The following is a 19,756-nucleotide window of genomic DNA, read 5'->3' as shown; positions in this document are numbered from 1 at the left end:
AGCAGGCCCGCCTACTTCTGATTGCTCAGGCGGGGCACTTGCAGCTATGCTAGTTACACACCCCTGATTCGCTTGTGTTTTTAGGGCTTCTTAGACTAAATCTCGGGTTGGGGCTCCATCCCAGTGCTCCCGATCACCTTCCTGTTGCATTACCGCCTGCCAAGACAATTGGTGGATCTGGGAGTCATATGAATTTTGTCCCTCTTTTTCATGTCGTTGAAAACCATTGGGGTTGTTTTGAGAAGGTCAGGGGTCTGAACATGAATAATGCCTCTGTTGCTTATAATTCCCCCGACAGCGGTAGCGACCTCAGGAGCCCCCAATTCCCATACTGCCGCTCTCATTTGAGTAAGTTATTTGCTCAAGTGCAGCCACAAAGGGAGTGGTGATCTGTGTGATCATATCTCAGAGCTCAGTCATGCTGGCGGGTTGGTCAGGCCCCCATACGCTGAGCTTATTGGCCTAGTAAGGGAGAATAGTTGCAGCACAGTCTCTTAAGGCATTTGTGTCGTATGCTACTGCATCAGGGTTATCTGCGGGTGCTCCTTGTGCGTTTTCAGGCGGGTTATGCCTGCCATAACCTGCATTAATCCCCAGCGGGATAGGTCCCCTTCAGGGTCTTCATTAGGTTTCTCCATCATGCTGGCCGCCTGTATCATTAGATGGCGGCGACCCATTTGTTCCCCTAGGCTCGCAAACGGGTAAGAAAGTATCATTTTCCCTGTTTTCTCTTATAACTATCAATGACTCCCTGTAATTCTGGTGCCGCACAGGCGGTCATGAGGTGTTTATGCTCAGGGACTGTTAAATTTTCTCTGTTTGCCAATTGTAGCGCAGGCAGAGTCCATTTTGAAAAATTTTCATGGCTAAGGGGTCCAAGCATTTTTGCCATTGCTTGGAGATCAGCTGCTGATACGGGGACGGTTGTAGTAGCTGTGCTAGTCCCTGCAGCTGTGTCTGTTCTTGTTACGGTAATTCTGTTAATGGCTGCAATCGGCCCTTGGGGCTCAGGATTGCTGCTCCGTATCTCTCTTTCCCACACCTCACTAGATTCCCATGGGGCATCCTCCTACTCAGGGATATCATTTTGGGTATCAAAGTCCCACTCTCCTGCCGTCACCGCTGCTATCTGGCGGTTTGCGAATCCCAGCCTCTGTTTAAGGTTTTGATAAGCAATTTGCATCGGCTGTGATTAGCGGGGAGAGCTTTACCATGTTCTATCGTTAATTTCTTTATCATGCCCTGCAATAAATGATTTTCTTTTTCCCCAACTTGTTCCTCTAACGTTTTTTCTTTTTGTTTGCCCTCCCTTATTGCCTCCCTGAGAAGGTCTAACTGGCTTTCCACCCCTGTCACTATCACTTTCCATCTTTCTGCCTCTTTTTCCATATGCAGGGAGGCATTCTCCTCTCGGCAGGATGCCAAGCGGGAGTATAAAACCCTGCATGCATTGCACAAAAGCCAGATTGCTGCTGAATCCCTTTTAGTCGGATTAGGCTTGTACAGGATTATATACCATGCAAGCCTATCCTCCAAATCTGAAATGGAACATACATCTACCAGCTCCCTTTCAGTCCACGGGCTGTGTCCAAACCTCTGTTTAAAGGGTGTGGGTTCTTGTACAAAAGGCAATATTTCCTGGTTTTCTCTAAGGATATCTTTAAACATTTCCCCCAACAATTGTGAGCAACAGCCAATCACAACACAAAACCAAATTGGTAAATATCAATCACTATAACCTCCTATCTCCTAGAAGAGCAATTTTACTATTCAACTCCTGAAAGAGCAATTTCACTATTGTAATAATATGTGAACCTAAACTCCTATTTCCTTCAGCATTTATGTGGTTAATCAAGAGAAAGTTTCCAATCTTTTTCCTGTAGTGCCAGGCTTACTAAAGCTGTGCACACCGTTTTTTATAATAAACGTGGATACTGTGCTTGCTCCCCCTAACGCATTCTCCACCAAAAATGTTATGCAGATAAAACTACACAGGATTGTTCCAGGGGACAAGGCAATATGCCAAGTTTATTATGATAACACAATTTGATCTATAACCAATAGCTAATACCTAATACACACACACACACACACACACACACACACACTCCAAATGTTCTGCAGCTGCTGGATAGTTACCAATCCTGAACGTAGCTTGAGTCCGTAGCTTGATTTCGCAGCTTCCTCTGGAGCGTGGGGTACGGGTCACTTGCTGGAGGATTCTTTGCACCTTGAGGTCTTTAAACCATGATTTGAGGACTTCAATAACTCAGACATAGGTCAGGGGTTTGTTACAGGAGTCGGTGGGTGAGATTCTGTGGCCTGCGTTGTGCAGGAGGTCAGACTAGATGATCATAATGGTCCCTTCTGACCTTAAAGTCTATGAGTCTATGAGCTTGGGTTCGTAGCTCGTGGTGGCTAACTGGCAAGGAAAGCCAGGCACAGGGAAGGGCTGCGTCTCTGTCGGGTGCATACCGATGCCCCTCAATCTTGGCAGCAGAACGTTACCCAAAGTCTTCCATCTCGCCCATCTTTTTTATAGACTTTTAGTCTATAGGTCTTTCTGTGTCACACTGCCTCTGGGTTCGGTGCAGATGTGACTTTCAGCCTTGAACCGGCTTTGATCTTGCTTCAATTGCACCTTTGTTCTTTTCTTTTTAGGGTGGACTCTTCCCACTTTTTCAGGGCTGTTGTCTGCATTTTCAGCCGTTGGTGTTTACATCAAGAAAGGGATAGATAATAAGACAGAAAATACCATATTGCCTCTGTATAAATCCATGGTACACCCACACCTTGAATACTGCATGCAGATGTGGTCATCCCATCTCAAAAAAAGATATATTGGAATTGGAAAAGGTTCAGAAAAGGGCATCAAAAATGATTAGGGGTATAGAATGGCTTCTGTATGAGGAGAGATTAATAAGACTGGGACTTTTCAGCTTGGAAAAGAGGTGACTAAAGGGGGATATGATAGAGGTCTATACAATCATGAGTGGTACCAGAGAAAGTAAATAAGGAAGTGTTATTTACTCCTTCTCATAATACAAGAACAAGGGACCACCAAATTAAATTAATAGGTAGCAGGTTTAAAACAAACACAAGAAAGTATTTTTTCACACAACGCACTGTCAACCTCTGGAACTCCTTGCCAGAGGGTTTTGTGAAGGCCAATACTATAATGGGGTTCAAAAGGGAGCTAGATAAATTCATGGAAGATAGGTCCATCAATGGCTATTAGCCAGGATGGGCAGGAATGGTGTCCCTAGCCTCTGTTTGCCAGAAGCTGGGATTGGGTGACAAGGCATGGTTCACTTGATGATAATCTGTCTGTTCATTCCCTTTGGGGCACCTGCCATTGGCTACTGTCAGAGGACAGGATACTGGGCTTGATTGACCTTTGGTCTGACCCCAGTATGGCTGTTCTTATGTTCACTTTATTTCATCAGGACGGGCTGGGGCTGGAGGTTGATTCCATTATCCATACATACCTCATTCACACAGCTAAACTAAACTAATAAGATTACAGCCGGGTTTTGCAAAACTGAGTGAGCATTTTAAAATGGAGTTTGGGTTACAATATGGACAAGTGTAATGAATGGCAAACAGTGAGAAGGGGTTACAATATTGAAACAGTGCAAGTTTCAGTGATCTATGCAGCAATTGGATTGAAAGTGAAACTTACAAGAGCAGCCAGCTGAACAGCTGCGGCTCTTAACAAACAAGCTTAATTGAGCTGAGTGGCAGTGGACTTTTCCAATGCGTGCGAATCATGGGGGCTCAACAAGTAGCGTAATTGTCAATTAGTCAGTTATTTGGGTAACCAGTTTTATGAATGAATGCTGTTTCCTTCATAAAACTTTACTTATGAAGTTCTGTTTGCAGTGGAGTCGCATCTTACTCTGGGGTTAGGTTCTAAAGTCAGCGCGTAAGGCAAAAATCACGTATAGTCAAAATTACCCTTGAAAATCCCTTAAATCGCCCATAAAGTACAGTATATTGTACATGGTTTTGTGTATACAACCCTGTACAGTAATATGTATAAATGTATAATGTATACAGTAATGTACAGTATATAATAAAGAGTACATATGCAAAATATAATTTTACAGTACTGTATTTTTAATTACAGGTGGTAATTACAGGGGGTAATTACAAGGGTCGTCAGGGCTTGATGTCAATCCAGGAAACGGAGGTGATGGAGAGCTTGGGTGACGGAGAGCGAGTCGTAGATGAAGTGGTTGGCTCTGGTTCAGCTCGAGAAATTGATTGCATAGGCTCATCTACTGCTGGTTGTTTTTCCTTGAAAAACATGGTGATCGGCAACTGTCACTGTTGTCTCTTGAGCTGCTCAAACATTTCTTGATACGGTCTCAAATCGTCCGTAATACTACATGTGCTTTTGAGGCTTCGTTCCATAGAGGGATCATATTCAGAAATTAAATCGTTCAAATGTTTCGCTGCTTGGAACACTTCAGCAAATTTATGAAGATTCCAACTTCCTGGCTCTTCCTGTTCATTGTCATCATCTTTGTCTTCTGTAGACCATTTTATCAGTTCCTCTAACTCTTCGTTAGTCAATGTTTCTCTATGGCTCTCAATTAATTCTCCAATTTCTTCCTCATGGATGTCAACGAAGCCATCACCACCCACTTGCCTGGCCACCTGAACAATGTGTTTCGCTTTGTCAATGGTCGGGAAACCCTTAAAATCATTCACACATTCTTTCCATAGGTTTCGCCAACATGCATTGACTGTTTCAAGCTTGATTGCATCCATTGCCTGTTTAATATATGTAATGCAATCAGCAATGTTGAAGGACTTCCAACATTCCATCACATTAAGATTGGGATCAGCATCCATAGTGCCACGTATCCGTGAGAACGTAAGCCTCGTGTACGTGGCCTTGAAACAGCGAATCACGCCTTGGTCGAGAGGTTGGAGGATGGAGGTGGTATTGGCGGGGAGAAAGACAACTTCAATGTCCTTATGTGCAAACTGGAGTGCCGCAGGGTGGCCAGGAGCATTGTCTACAATCAGCAACACTTTGAAGTTAAGTCCTTTCTCTTCGAGGTACCGCTTGACCTCAGGAATGAAACACTTGTGGAACCAATCCAGAAATAATGCTGCCATCACCCAAGCCTTTTTATTTGATTGCCAGAACACAGGCAGGAGATTTCTATTCTTGCCTTTTAGGGCACAGGGATTTGCAGCCCTGTAGAGCAAGCCCGGCTTTATTAAATGCCCAGCCACATTGCCACAAAACAACACAGTCACACGGTCTTTAGCTGCTTTGAAGCCAGGGGCTTTTCTTTCTGATTTCGAAATGTATGTGCGGTTGGGCATTTTTTCCCAGAAGAGCCCAGTCTTGTCAGCATTAAAAACTTGTTCCGGAAGATAGCCCTTTTCTTCTATGATTTTCTTTAATTGTTCGGGGTAGGCTTTTGCTGCCTCTTCATTGGCTGATGCAGCTTCACCAGTAGTCTTCACGTTTTTGAGATTGAAGCGGTTCCTAAAACTGTTAAGCCAACCTTGGCTGGCTCAGAATTCCTTCTCATCAGAAGGCTGTCCCTCTTCGGCAGGAAGTTTGAACAGCGCGTAGAGGCTAAGAGCCTTTTCTCGCAACGTGTTGCCATTGATAGGCACACGTTTACAATTCATATCTTCCAGCCATAAGTTTAATGCCTTTTCAGTCTTCACTAAAGTCTTATCACACACCTGGCTCATCACCTTAGCAGTTATTGGAGCACTTGATGCCATGGCTTGATGAATTTCTCTCTCTCGAATCTTGATGGCACGGATGCTAGATTCATTGCGGCCATATTTACGCGCCACATTGGAGACCGACATACCATCTCTCAATAAGTCCAACACAGCCAGTTTTTCCTCCAGCGTTGGAACAGATCGCTGTTTCTTCAGTTGAGCACCAGATGAAATAGTTGGCTTGCATTTAGGGGCCATGTTGTACGAAAAATATGTATCTTTAAACACTAGAATCACACTCAGTGAGGCGAGATGCTCACACTATGAGAGGCACGCGGGAACTGAGACCGACTGAGGGAACAGCAGATTCACATCTCCCATCTCACGTTCACTCCGGGGCATACGTTCATTGGGGGGAATCGCCCGCACTATTTACAGGTATCTTGTTGTTTTTCTTTTTTTTGCCGAGTGTGTATAGTTGAATTTGCGTAAGTTAAATGTGCGTATGATGTGACTCGCCTGTATTAATAAAGTAAGTAATTAAAAATAATTTCATTAATCAGTTCTACAATTGTCGTCTGGGTGGTGGTCATGCCAGACGTCCACCAGGGACTGATGGTTCACGATCTCCCTGAGGATGTATGCGGCGGCTGGGGAACTCTTGACTCCTGAGCGGCCCCGGTCCTCGAGGGTGGTGTTGAAGTCCCCGCCCAGGACCAGGCACTTGTGCGGATCCAGGGTGCTGAGGAAGGCCGCCGCCTGCCGAAAGAAACGCACCCGGTCCGGGCCCGCATTCGGGGCATAGACGTTGAACAAGTTCATTGCCAGCCCCTCTACATGGGCTTGGACGTGCAGCAGGCGGCCGGGCATGACTTTCGTGTCCCCCAGCACCTCGGGCTATAGCTCGGGGGAGAACAGGGTGGCCACTCCAGCCAAAAGGGCACTGAGGTGGCTGAAATAAACCCTGTCCCCCCACTCCAGCCGCCAGCTAGCCTCGACGGCTGGGGCTGTGTGGGTCTCCTGCAGGAAGCTGACAGAGTACCCCCCGCCACAAAGGAAGGAGATCACCTGGCTCCTGCAGAGACCCACCCTACAGCCCTGGTGTTTAATGTAGCGAAGGTGGTAACTGTCATACAGAGGGCTGGGCTGGATCCTCACGGGCAGGGTGATCTACGGTCCCCAGCAAGCCCCACAATAACCTGGTTTCGACCCCGAAGGTCAGCAGGGAGTTGCGGAACTTGCAGGCCCGTTGGTAGGCCACGATGTCCTGCCTCCCAGTCCCTCTCCCCTCCCCCAAAAGGGCCTTCACGGCCCGGAAGACATGATGGAAGTCCCACCAGCACTGGAGGGCAAGCTGCACCTTGCCCTTCGAGCCACGGGTGTCTGTTAGGAAGCGGCGCAGCTCGTCCCTCCGTGCAGAGGGGGATGCGGCTGCCAACCCGCTTTCATCCTCCGGTGGGGCCCCCGAGAGATCCTCACGGCCTGCGGAGACAGGCAAACAAGGGGCTGAGGCCCGGCATGGCTACGCCGGGCAACCTGTCCCCATCCCGATCCCCAGCAAGGGAGGGGTCGGCGGAGGGAATAGAGCAGCCCCCACAGTGTTGGGAAGGGGAGACATGAAAACTGTCCCCTGAGGGTTGTATGTGAGCAGCAGAAACGAGACAACCTTGGGGGTGGCAGCAGCATGGGAAGTGGAGGGGAGAGGGGCAGGTGATGCATTGGGGGCAGGAGTGGTGCCAGGAGCGGGATCAGAGGCAGGGACTAAAGTGGGAGCAGGAGCGGGGCCTGAGGCTAAGGCTGGGGCAGGAGCAGGGGCGGGAGCAGGAGCAGGAATACGGACGGGAGTGGGGACAGAGATGGGTTCTCGATCCACAGCAGCCGAGCTGTCGGGGTGCGGCTCCTCTCAATTGGGGTTTGGAGCCGAGGGGACGGAGGCGGGAGCGGAACCTTCGCCGACACTGGGCACAGGCATCGCGACAAGCGTGTCACCCGCAGCCACGGCGTCAGGCCTGGTGGAGTCTTCAGTGGGGCCCCCCTCCGGAGGGGAGGCTAGCCGCTCTGTCCAGGTGGTGGAAGGTGTGCCCACAGGCTCGGGGCCTAGCCGCGCAGCATCGGCCGGCACCCCAAGGGTCTCGGCAGCCTCAGATGAGGTGCTATCCATGGCCGGGCAAACAGGTAGGGCCAGGGGCGCCCCGAGGACTAGAGCAGGGGTGACAGCTTGGGGTGAGGGGCAGGGAGGAGGAGGGGGCGGTGGGACTAAGCCGCCGCCCAGACCGAGGCCCACTGTCAGGGGGTCGTCCTCCCCCTGGGTGATCACAGTCAGACCTAGGGCCTCGATCTCCTTGAAGATGGAAGTAAAATGGTCTCCACGTCCCTGGGGTTCCCCCCGCTGGTAACCGGGGCAACAACTGCCCCGGCATCGGTGGAAGGTACAAGTGGCAAAGGGGCCATGGGAACTCCTACAGAGGACTCCTCGGGAGGGGGGCTGTTCCTTCTGGGGGCGCAGTGGAAGTTGTAGCAGCATCAGCTCCCCGCAGCATCTTTCAGGGGCAGGGGCTCCAGGCACCAGCTCAGCAAGTGCATGCCTGGGGCATGGGGGGGGGGGGGGCGCCCTGCCGGTCCCTGCAAGGGCGGCAGTCAGATGGCTTTCAGTGGCACGCCTGCAGGAGGTCCGCTGGTCCCGCAGCTTCTGCGGCAATTGGGCGGCGGGTACGCCGATGATGCGGCACCAGCGGACCTCCTGCAGGCATGCCACCGAATCCGCGTGACCAGTGGACTGCCCGCAGGTGCCACGCTGAAAGCCGCCTGACTGCCGTCCTTGGGGCAGCAAAAAACATAGCGCCGCCCCTGTTCAGGGAGCCTCCTCTCCCTCCTCGTCAGAGGGGAGGGATCGAGCCCGTGATTTGCGGGCGCTGCGCTTCCCCTGGAGGAGCACCCAGCCCTCCGGGGTGGAGGTGGAGGGCCGGTCATCAGGGGCACGGGCAGGGGGCGAGGGTGATGGTTCCGGGGCTCGAGGCGGCAAGTGTGGGACAGTGGGGAGAAGGGAAACCTCTCCCTAGGGCGGGTCCTCTCCCTTGGCCAGCAAGTGTCTTGCTCCCTCTTCTCCACGGGCCCTGCCGAACTACAGCTAACTGAGGCAAGGCCTGCCTGCTCGTCTGGGCAGAGCAGGGGGGGTTGTCCACGCGGCACAAGCGGGGGATATGGCAGGAGGAGGAGGGGCAGCAGCGGTAGCCGAGCTACCAGGGTCACCGGCGATGACAGAGCCGGCGCCCTCCCAGGTCTCGGGGGTCCCGGGCACCCCTCCATGCCAGGCCAGGGGGCAGTCCCTTTGGACGTGTCCTGTCGCCCGGCAGAGGAAGCACTGGGTCTCCCCTGTTGAATAGTGGACCCAGTAGTGGGCCCCCTGGTAAGACACCAGGAAGGACCCCTCAAGCGCCATCCTGTCACGTGCTGCCGGCGGAAGGTACCGACCCCCAGGGAGGCAGCCACGGAGCAGCCGGCTGCAGAGCCAGGTGTGGCTCAGTCAGTGTGTTGTGGCTGGATCCCCTGCCTGCCCCTGCCAGGGCCCTGGGCTGGGACGCGGTGGAGTTAGGTGGGCCCGTGTCCCCCTGCTACCCCACCCCCAGGTGGCCAACTCCCTACAGTGTGCAGGAAAGCTCCCACTCTGAAGAAGGAGCCTCCCTTATCAGCTTCCTTATAGATTGTTTTGTTTTCTGGCTGCCTGAGCCCCATCCAGGCCAAAGCCAGCCTTGAGACTGTTTATTTGCTGGCTGCCTGAGCCTCCTCAAGCCCAGGCCCCCAGCTCAGTTATAGACTCTGTTTAAGGGCTGGCAGCTTGAGCCGCCCAAACCCAGGCTAAAACCTGACTGTGACTATTGGTCGCCCAACCCTATTGTGGGCTCTTGACTGTCCTGCGGACTCTGGTCCTGGCCAGACAGGACCGGACTGAGTGGCCTCCCTCCAAGCGAGGGGCCATTAGACGTGGTGGAGAATGCGGGCAACGTCCCCTCCCCTGAGATAAGGGGACGAGCTAACTACGAGGTACAATAGATCCCTCCACCCTTTCCCGGTATGTAGAGGATGGAGGTTGAATGGCTGATCAAATGGCTTGCCGAGAGCCAACAGCAGCAACAACAGCTGCTGCAGCAACTCAGCAGTCAACAGCAGCAGCTGATTTGAGAGTTGGGGGCCCAAAACCGAACGCAACAACAGCAATGCCTGCAGCAGCTCGCGGCCCTTTGGCCAACCCAGGGCCTCCCAACCCCAGTGGGGTCATGGGACCCCCTGATCCCGTTGTGCCCGTATGCCTGAACAAGATGGGGCCCGATGATGACCCTGAGACCTTTTAAATTACGTTCGAATGAGTTGCCACCACAGCTAAGAGGCCCTCGGCCCAATGGGCCATTTTGTTGGCGCTGTATCTAATGGGTCTGGCCCAGACCGCAATAGGGCACTTCCCGTGGCTGAAGCCCATGACTATGACTGACTGAAGGCCGCGATCCTCGACGCCCTACAGATCACCCCCGAGATGTTCCAGCGGTGGCTACGGGAGAAGACATACACCCCGGGAGCCTGACCCAGAGTGGTAGCCCAGCAGGTGAGAGAGGCATGCTGGTGGTGACTACAACCGGATCAGTGTATGGGGGCCGAGGTAGCAGAACAAGTGGCGCTTGAACATTTTTTGCATATCCTTCCAGGATGCGGAAGGACTTGGGTCATGCGCCACCAGCCGACTACGCTGGGCTAGGCTGTAGCTTTGATGGAGGACTTTCTGGTGGCAGAGACCCTGGTAGGACCAGGGTCCCATCCTCCCACTGCCGTGCCAGCCCATACTTGTGAAGAGAGGACCTAGGGCCAGAGGAGCGATCCCCGACCTGGCCTAAGACCCTCAGAGGACGGGAAGTTGGCCAGGCCCAACAAAGGCCCCAGAGAGAGCAGGGCCTACCGATAGATGCCCCCACTAAAGGGAAACTCCAGGGCACAGAGGTGCCTGCCCCATCACCTACTTAGTCGGACCAGCCCTGACACCCTGACCTTGGCCCCTGTTTCACCCATGGCCGCTTCGGATACCTCTGGCAAGAGTGCCTGATATCCTATCTCCTAGAACTGGAAGGGACCTCAAAAAGTCATCGAGTCCAGCCCCCTGCCTTCACTAGCAGGACCAAGTACTGATTTTTGCCCCAGATCCTTAAGTGGCCCCCTCAAGGATTGAACTCACAACCCTGGATTTAGCAGGCCAATGCTCAAACCACTGAGCTATCCCTCCGATGATAGACTGCAGTTTCAGGCAGGTCTGCTCAGGAGAGGCCCGAGGTCGGCAGCAGCACACGCATAAGCTGACTATCCCCGTGATGGTGAATGGAGCCCCGTCTCTGCACTTATTGATTTGGGGTGTGGGCAGACGCTTGTCCACCAGGGTCTCATTCCACTGCCTACCCTGCCTCTCGGGGTCATGCACCTCCAGTGTATCCACGGGGATGTGCGACCATTCCCCAAGGCCCAGGTGACCCTGACTGTGAAAGGGGAAACCCAGACCCTGATGGTTGGGCTAGCCCTGAAATTGGCATACCCAATCCTCTTGGGCCAAGACTGGAAGGGTTTCATGGGGCTCCTGCAAGCAATAGTCGGTAGAGCCTCACCTGTAGAAGCCGCGCTCAAAGGTGAACCCATAGGGGAAGCTGATCAAGCACAGAGGGACCCCAACTGGGATGACCAAGGCACGGGAAGCCTTAACTTGGACTCCCTGGAAGAAGGAGGGAGACCCAGTGGATCCAATCAGGAAGAGTCCCCAATGTTGGGGACAGACTTTAGTTATGACCAACGGGAGGACCCCTCCCTTAGGGGGGCGTATGAGCAATTAGCTAGGGTTAATGGGACCCTGACAGTTCCCCTTCAGGCCACCACCTACCCCCATTTTGAATTGGTAGAGGATCACCTCTCCCGGATCTCCCACGAACCCCAGAATGAGGAAACTAGAGCACAACCCGTCATTCCACGATGCCATTGACATCCAATTCTTGCCCAGAGTGTCAATGAGCAACCCCAAAGTACCAAAAGCCCCTCTCGTTCCATTGCCTGTCATAGGCACCCCCTTCGAGAGGATAGCCATGGATCTCCTGGAATCCTTGCCCAAGAGTGTTGTGGGGTTCCAATACATCCTAGTGGTCCTGGACTATGCCACTCGATTCCCAGAAGCCATCCCCCTTTGAAGCATCACAGCCTAGACAATTGCCACTGAGCTCATGAAAATCTTCACCCGGGTAGGCCTTCCCTGGGAAATCCTGACAGATCAAGGCACTACTTTAACATCCAAACTCCTACGCCAAGTTTGTGACCTCCTGGGGATAAAAAAATTGCAAGCCTCCATTTACCACCCCCAGATGGACAGGCTAGTGGAACGCTTTAACCGCATGTTGAAGGAAATGTTGCGGAAGTTCTCCCTGAAAGAGATGCATCAGTGGGACCTGTTTATTCCCCTCTGCCCTTACTGGCCCTTCGGGAAGTACCCCAAGCCTCAACTAAGTTCTCCCCTTTTGAGTTACTGTATGGCAGGCAGCCAAAGGGGCTTGTAGATCTAATGTGGGAGAACTGGGAGCAGGCACCATCCCCCTTGCACAACCTCCTCCAGCATGTCCTGCAGCTCCAGGAGTGACTGATCCAGGTGGGGGAGCTGGCAAGGGAAAACCTACAGCGTGCCCCCCAAACCCAAGAAAGGACATATAAAAAGGGATCCCGAGGGAGAACCTTCATGCCAGGTGAGAGGTATTGCTTCTACTCCCGTCGGAAGAGTCAGGGGCCTTATTAGTTTATTCGTCAGGTCAGGCCGATCACCTACAAAGTGTCCCAACCTGACCGAAAGAAGAAAAAGCAAATATATCATGTCAACTTGTTAAACGCCTGGAGGGAGCGGGATGGCCTCTTGATCACGTCGTACCCCACCCAGGGCCTGACCCAGGACCTGAACTACTGGTTCCCACCGACCCAGAGGAGCCGCAATTGGGGAATATTCTGGCACCTCTGCTGGGCAAATCTGCACTCCTCATAAGCACAGTCAACAGAGGGTTAAACAGAAGAACTTTGTTGGCGGAGGAAGGAGGAAGGACGGGGTGAGCTGGGAGAAACCTTTACTGTTCAACACCTTCCCCCATCTACTGTCTCAGGGCGCATCTGTCACTGCCCCCACCAATTGGCCCCTGAGCAGTTGATGCAGTTTGTTCTGCCTCCCAGCCCCTCACTCACAGTTTGTGGCTGCAGAAGAATCAGGGTCCCTGGGGCTCTACCCCCATCCTGCTATGATGATGTCAGAAGTGGGTTTAAACCTGTGTGGGGACACGTCCATTGGACCTTAAACCTAAAGTCGCCACCACTCAGCCACTTGGGGACTGTTACGATGATTTCAGCAGCTAGGACAGGGAGCCTGCACCAGAGTCTTTAGGTGAACGTAGACCCTGATTCCAGTCACTGTTCAGCCTTTGCCCAGCTGGTTCCCACCAGGGAACTCTCCAGAGTATCAGCCCAACTACAGAACGTAGCCACATTTAACCCCAATGTCCCCAAACCATCCACAGTTGGTATGTAAATAAGTTATGGCCTCACTCAGTCCCTTTGCCCTCCAGCAGATGGCAGCAGAGAGCTCCCTCTGGTACCTTCCTAACTCATGGACTTCAGGCCCCAGGGCTCCCACTCCTCTCTCCTGGGTCTGCCCCTAACTGAGTTCCCCTCCCTTGTATCCTCTTTTCCTGGCCATGGCCCAGCTGGGGTCACAAAGTATCATTAAGTTGCACCATCACCCCCTGCGGGGGCTAGCTGCAAGCTCACAGGCCAGGCCTAGCTTGGCTTGCCTTAAAGGGCTGGCCAACCTGTGACACCACCCACAACAAGCCACCCCACTGCACACACAGTGCAAAGAGAGGATGAGAGTCACTGAATCACAGGTGACACGCCCCCAAAATCACAGATAGTGTTGGACAGCCGGTTCCACACTGGCTGTGATTTTTTCCTGGAGCTCTAGGAGAAAACAGAGTTAATAAGACACATGTACCTTTAGACATACTACTGATTATATAAAAACTAACAATATGTTTCATTCCAAGAACAATTGTTAACCAGTTAACTCTGGGAAACTATCCCGGGAGAGTGCATCAGCCACTTTGTTAGAAGCTCCCGAAATGTGTTGTATTTCAAAATCAAAATCTTGGAGAGCTAAACTCCACCGAAGAAATTTTTTGTTATTTCCCTTGGCGGTATGAAGTCACTGTAGCGCAGCATGGTCTGTTTGTAGTTGGAAACGCCGTCCCCAAACATATGGGCGTAGCTTTTCCAGCGCGTACACAATGGCATAGCATTCCTTTTCGCTGATTGACCAGTGGCTTTCCCTCTCAGACAGTTTCTTGCTGAGAAACACGACAGGATGGAATTCTTGATTCAGTCCTTCCTGCATTAAAACTGCTCCCATGCCTCGCTCGGACGCATCTGTGGTTACTAGGAACGGTTTGTCAAAGTCTGGGGCCCTTAGCACAGGGTCAGACATGAGTGTTGCCTTAAGCTGGCTAAAGGCCTTTTGACACTCATCAGTTCACTGAACTGCATTTGGCTGTTTCTTTATGGTTAGGTCTGTCAGCGGGGCGGCGATTTGGCTGTAGTATGGTACAAATCGCCTATAATATCCGGCCAAGCCTAAGAAGGATTGGACCTGTTTCTTAGACTTTGGAACCGGCCACTTTTGGATAGCATCCACTTTGGCCTGTAGGGGATTTATAGTTCCTCGACCAACCTGGTGCCCCAGGTAAGTCACTCTGTTTTGGCCTATTTGACACTTTTTAGCCTTAACAGTTAGTCCTGCCTGCTTGATGTGCTCGAAGACTTTTTCCATGTGCTCCAGGTGTTCTGTCCATGAATCAGAAAAAATGGCCACATCATCGAGGTAGGCAACTGCAGATTCTCCCAATCCCGCTAGGAGACCATCTACAAGTCTTTGGAAGGTGGCGGGTGCATTTCGCAACCCGAAAGGGAGTACATTGAATTCATACACCCCTGCCTGGGTGAGGAAGGCTGACCTTTCCTTAGCGGGTTCATCTAGTGATACTTGCCAGTACCCCTTGGTTAAGTCCAAAGTAGAGATGAATTGGGCATGTCCCAATTTCTCCAATAGCTCATCTGTGCGTGGCATTGGATAGTTGTCAGGACGAGTTACAGCATTTAGCTTACGGTAGTCCACGCAAAAGCGTATTTCCCCATCTGGTTTGGGAACTAGAACCACTGGAGATGCCCATGTACTATTAGAGGGGCGGATTATACCCATCTGTAGCATGTCCTGGATCTCCCTTTGTATAGCAGTTTTGGCATGAGGTGATTCCCGGTAGGGTGGGGTTCTAATTGGGTGAGCATTACCTGTGTCAATGGAGTGGTATGCCCGTTCAGTCCGTCCTGGAGTGGCTGAGAAAATTGGTGCAAAGCTTGTGCACAGCTCCTTGATCTGCTGTCGCTGCAGACGTCCAAGGGTTGTGGAGAGGTTCACCTCTTCCACGCCACCATCCTTTTTTCCTTCGTAGTAGACACCTTCAGGCCACTCCGCGTCATCTGTTTCCTGGGCTGTAAACTGGCAAACGTTTAATTCTCTGGAATAAAAGGGCTTAAGAGAATTAACATGGTATACCTTAGGCTTTATGTTGGAGGTGGGGGAGGCTATGAGATAGTTAACAGCTCCTAGGCGCTCCTGGACCGTGAATGGTCCTTCCCACAACGCTTCCATTTTATGGGCCTGGAGTGCCTTTAAGACCATGACTTGGTCTCCTACTTTGAAGGACCGTTCTCTGGAATGTTTATCATACCAGGCCTTTTGCTCTTCCTGAGCATCCTTTAGGTTTTCTTTAGCAAGGGCTAAAGAGTGTCGGAGGGTGCTTTGGAGGTTGCTTACAAAGTCTAGAATGTTAGTTCCTGGAGAAGGCGTAAACCCCTCCCATTGCTGCTTCACCAACTGTAATGGCCCCTTAACCTCGCGGCCATACACAAGTTCAAATGGTGAAAACCCTAAACTGGGATGTGGTACAGCCCTGTAGGCAAAAAGCAACTGCTGCAACACTAGGTCCCAATCATTGGAGTGTTCATTTATGAATTTACGTATCATGGCCCCCAAAGTTCCATTAAACCTCTCCACCAGGCCATTGGTTTCATGGTGGTAAGGGGTGGCAACCAAGTGATTCACCCCATGAGCTTCCCACAGGTTTTCCATGGTCCCTGCCAGGAAATTAGTTCTCGAATCTGTAAGGAGGTCGGAGGGCCAACCTACCCTGGCAAAAATGTCTGTTAATGCCTGGCACACACTTTTAGCCCTGGTGTTGCTTAAGGGTACTGCTTCCGGCCATCGGGTAGCAAAATCCATGAAAGTCAGTACGTACTGCTTTCCTCTGGGTGTCTTCTTTGGGAAAGGACCCAGAATATCCACAGCTACGCGCTGAAATGGGACCTCAATTATGGGTAGTGGCTGGAGAGGGGCTTTGACCTGGTCTTGGGGCTTTCCCACTCGTTGGCACACCTCACAAGACCGGACATAATTAGCAATGTCCTTGCCCATTCCCTCCCAGTGGCAGGACTTCCCCAACCGGTCTTTGGTTCTGTTCACCCCAGAATGGCCACTGGGATGATCATGGGCTAAGCTCAAGAGCTTTACCCTATACTTAGTGGGAACTACCAACTGTCTTTGAGGATGCCAGTCTTCCTGGTGCCCACCAGAAAGAGTCTCCTTGTATAAAAGTCCTTGTTCTACAACAAACCGGGATCGGTTAGAAGAGCTGAGAGGTGGTGGGGTGCTCCGCGCCGCTGCCCAAGCTTTCTGAAGGCTGTCATCTGCTTCCTGCTCGGCCTGGAACTGTTCCCTTGATGCTGGAGACATCAGTTCCTCCTTGGACTGTGGACTGGGGCTTGGTCCCTCTGGAAGCGATGCAGGTGCTGGGGCTGTTTCCATTGACTGTGATCCACTGTCCGCTGGTGCACTATGTGGTATCTCAGGCTCTGGCTGAGCCTCTTGGGTAGGGTTATCTGCTGCTTCCACCAGGTCAGGCTCGCTGGTGCCCTCTGGCATTGGAGTTGTAGACGGGTTTGCAAGCGCTGGACTCAGTGCTGGCAATGGTTCTGGTGCTGGTTGCGTTGCCAGTTCCGGTTCTGGGACTGGCTTTGGCTGGTCTCTAGGATTGGATCCACTACGGCTGTTGCAGTCGTTGGCAGGAGATCTGGTTCCACCACCTTTGTTTGGGTCTCTGGTAACACAGACGGGGCCCTGGTGGACGGCTCAGGAACAGGGATGGGGGTGAAAGCTTGCTTAGCCTGGCTGCGGGTGACTATTCCCACCCTCTTGGCTAGCTTCACATGGTTGGCCAAATCTTCCCCCAGCAGCATGGGAATGGGATAATTGTCATAGACCGCAAAAGTCCACATTCCTGACCAGCCCTTGTACTGGACATGCAACTTGGCTGTAGGCAAGGTTACAGACTGTGACACGAAGGGTTGAATTGTCACTGGAGCCTCCGGGTTGATGAGTTTGGGGTCCACTAGGGATTGGTGGATAGTTGACACTTGTGCCCCAGTGTCCTTCCAAGCGATAACCTTCTTTCCGCCCACTCTCAAGGTTTCCCTTCACTCCGAGGGTATGAGAGAGGCATCTGGGTCTGGGGATCTTTGGTGTGATTGGGGTGTAATGAACTGTAATCGGTTGGGGTTCTTGGGGCAGTGAGCCTTTATATGTCCCAGTTCATTACATTTAAAACATCGCCCTGCTAAGGTATCACCGGGGCGATGTTGGTTGGTGGAGACTGGTGTGGTGAGGTGAGAAGGCATCTGGGGTTTCCCTTGGGATGTGGGTGCGGCCTTGGGTTGTCCCCGGTGGTAAGGTTTTGTTTCGGCTTGCCCCTTCTGATATTCGCTCCAACTGCTACTAGTTTTTTTCTTTTCTGCCACCTCCACCCATTTGGCTCCAATCTCCCCCGCCTCAGTTACAGTTTTGGGCTTCCTATCTAGGATGTACCTTTCTATTTCCTCAGGAACACCCTCTAAAAACTGCTCCATTTTTACTAGGGAAAGCAGATCTTCCAGAGATTGAACATTTGCTCCTGATACCCAGGCATCAGAATTTTTGTCAATGTGGTAGGCATGACGGGTAAATGACACATCGGGTTTCCACTTTAGGGCTCTGAACCGCCAATGGGCATGCTCAGGTGTTAGCCCCATTCTGAGTCTGGCCTTGTTTTTAAAAAGTTCATAACTGTTCATGTGTTCCTTAGGCATTTCAGCCGCCACCTCTGCTAAGGGTCCACTGAGCTGCGGCCTCAGCTCTACCATGTACTGGTCTGCAGCGATGCTGTATCCAAGGCAGGCCCTTTCAAAATTTTCTAAGAAGGCCTCAGTATCATCGCCTGCCTTGTAGGTGGGGAATTTTCTGGGATGGGAAGTGGTACCTGGAGGGGGGTTGTTAGCATTGGCTGGTGCATCCTGCTTAGCCTTTGCTACTTCCAGTTCATGCTTCCTTTCTTTTTCTCTCTCCTCCATCTCTTTTTCTTTCAGCTCCATCTCTCCCTTGTGGGCCTCCTCTTTGGCTTTTTCTTCTCTTTCTTTTAGCTCCATCTCTCTCTTGTGGGCCCCCTCTTTGGCTTTCTCTTCTCTGTCTCTCAGCTCTATTTCTTTTTCTTTCAGCTCCATAGCTCTCTTGTGGGCCTCCTCTTTGGCTTTTTCTTCTTTTGTAGTCATTTTCCTGTTTTCTTGTGCTGGGTCACCCCCTCTGCATTTGACTGAAGCTGGGAAGCTCTCAGCTCTGGCTGCTGCTGAGTTAACAGAGACTTTTTAACTAGCTACTCCCGAGGATGTAAAAAGAAAAAAAAAACAATTCAGAATGTAAATTCCCTTTACCTTGTCTTTTGTTTGCTCATTTGAACACTTCTCTTAACAAAGGACCTTGTTAAAAAAAACTTAACACCTCTGCCTTCAGGCAAGGAGAGATAAGATATGCATCTACTTCCAGCTCGGCTTTCCAAGCAGCTAGAAGGAAAAAAAAATCTTACTGGCTTTTGGGTTTAAACTGATCCCACCGCTCTGCCACCATGTCAAGGCTGTATCCCCACTTTGAACTTTAGGGTACAAATGTAGGGGCCTGCATGAAAACTTCTAAGCTTAACTACCAGCTTAGCTCTGGTTCCGCTGCCACCATTTCAATGGATTCCCTCCCTGGGAAGCCTTGAAAAACCTTCACCAATTCCCTGGTGAATACAGATCCAAACCCCTTGGATCTAAAACAAGGAGAAATTAACCATCCCCCCTCCTTCCTCCCACCAAGTCCTGGTGAATACAGATCCAACCCCTTTGGATCTAAAACAAGGAGAAATTAACCATTCCCCCTCCTTCCTCCCACCAACTCCTGGTGAATACAGTTCCAACCCCCCTGGGATCTAAAACAAGGAGAAATTAACCATCCCCCCTCCTTCCTCCCACCAACTCCTGGTGAATCAAGATCCAAACCCCTTGGATCTTAAAACAAGGAAAAATCAATCAGGTTCTTAAAAAGAAGGCTTTTAATTAAAGAAAAAAAGTAAAAATCATCTCTGTAAAATCAGTATGGAAATTAACCTTACAGGGTAATCAAACTTAAAGAGCTCAGAGGACTCCCCTCTAGTCTCAGGTTCAAAGTACAGCAAACAAAGATAAACACTCTAGTAAAAGGTACATTTACAAGTTGAGAAAACAAAGGAAAACTAACACGCCTTGCCTGGCTATTTACTTACAAGTCTGAAATAGGAGAGACTTGTTTAGAAAGATGTGGAGAACCTGGATTGATGTCTGGTCCCTCTCAGTCCCGAGAACGAACACACTTCCAAACAAAGAACACAAACAAAAGCCTTCCCCCCCCAAGATTTGAAAGTATCTTGTCCCCTTATTGGTCCTTTAGGTCAGATGCCAGCCAGGTTACCTGAGCTTCTTAACCCTTTACAGGGAAAAGGATTTTGGAGTCTCTGGCCAGGAGGGATTTTATAGTACTGTACACAGGACAGCTGATACCCTTCCCTTTATAGTT

The 19,756-nt window shown here is 51.2% G+C and overlaps 1 protein-coding gene across 1 annotated transcript; it reads right to left on the bottom strand.

Annotated features, from left to right (window-relative positions):
* Nucleotides 1-4,326: 4,326 nt before the first annotated feature.
* On the bottom strand, nucleotides 4,327-5,958 carry LOC135976901 (tigger transposable element-derived protein 1-like). The gene is made up of 2 exons (XM_065574673.1): nucleotides 5,747-5,958; nucleotides 4,327-5,491 (listed from the first exon to the last, which is right to left on the bottom strand). Exons 1-2 carry the CDS (start codon nucleotides 5,956-5,958, stop codon nucleotides 4,327-4,329), a joined length of 1,377 nt encoding a protein of 458 aa, XP_065430745.1.
* Between the last annotated feature and the right edge of the window lie 13,798 nt (nucleotides 5,959-19,756).

The sequence above is a fragment of the Chrysemys picta genome, chromosome 20, assembly GCF_011386835.1.
Source record: "Chrysemys picta bellii isolate R12L10 chromosome 20, ASM1138683v2, whole genome shotgun sequence".
Taxonomy (NCBI): domain Eukaryota; kingdom Metazoa; phylum Chordata; order Testudines; family Emydidae; genus Chrysemys; species Chrysemys picta.
The sequence above is the reverse complement of the archived record's forward strand: the minus strand, read 5'-3'. Positions and strand labels throughout refer to the sequence as shown.

What these genes read in the sequence shown, in the direction of transcription:
- LOC135976901 (XM_065574673.1), bottom strand. Translation starts at nt 5,958, where the DNA reads ATGGCCCCTAAATGCAAGCCAACTATTTCATCTGGTGCTCAACTGAAG. An exon ending in CATCAAGCCATGGCATCAAG is followed by an intron (nt 5,492 to 5,746) that starts TGCTCCAATAAC and finishes CTTCAATCTCAA; the next exon opens with AAACGTGAAGACTACTGGTG.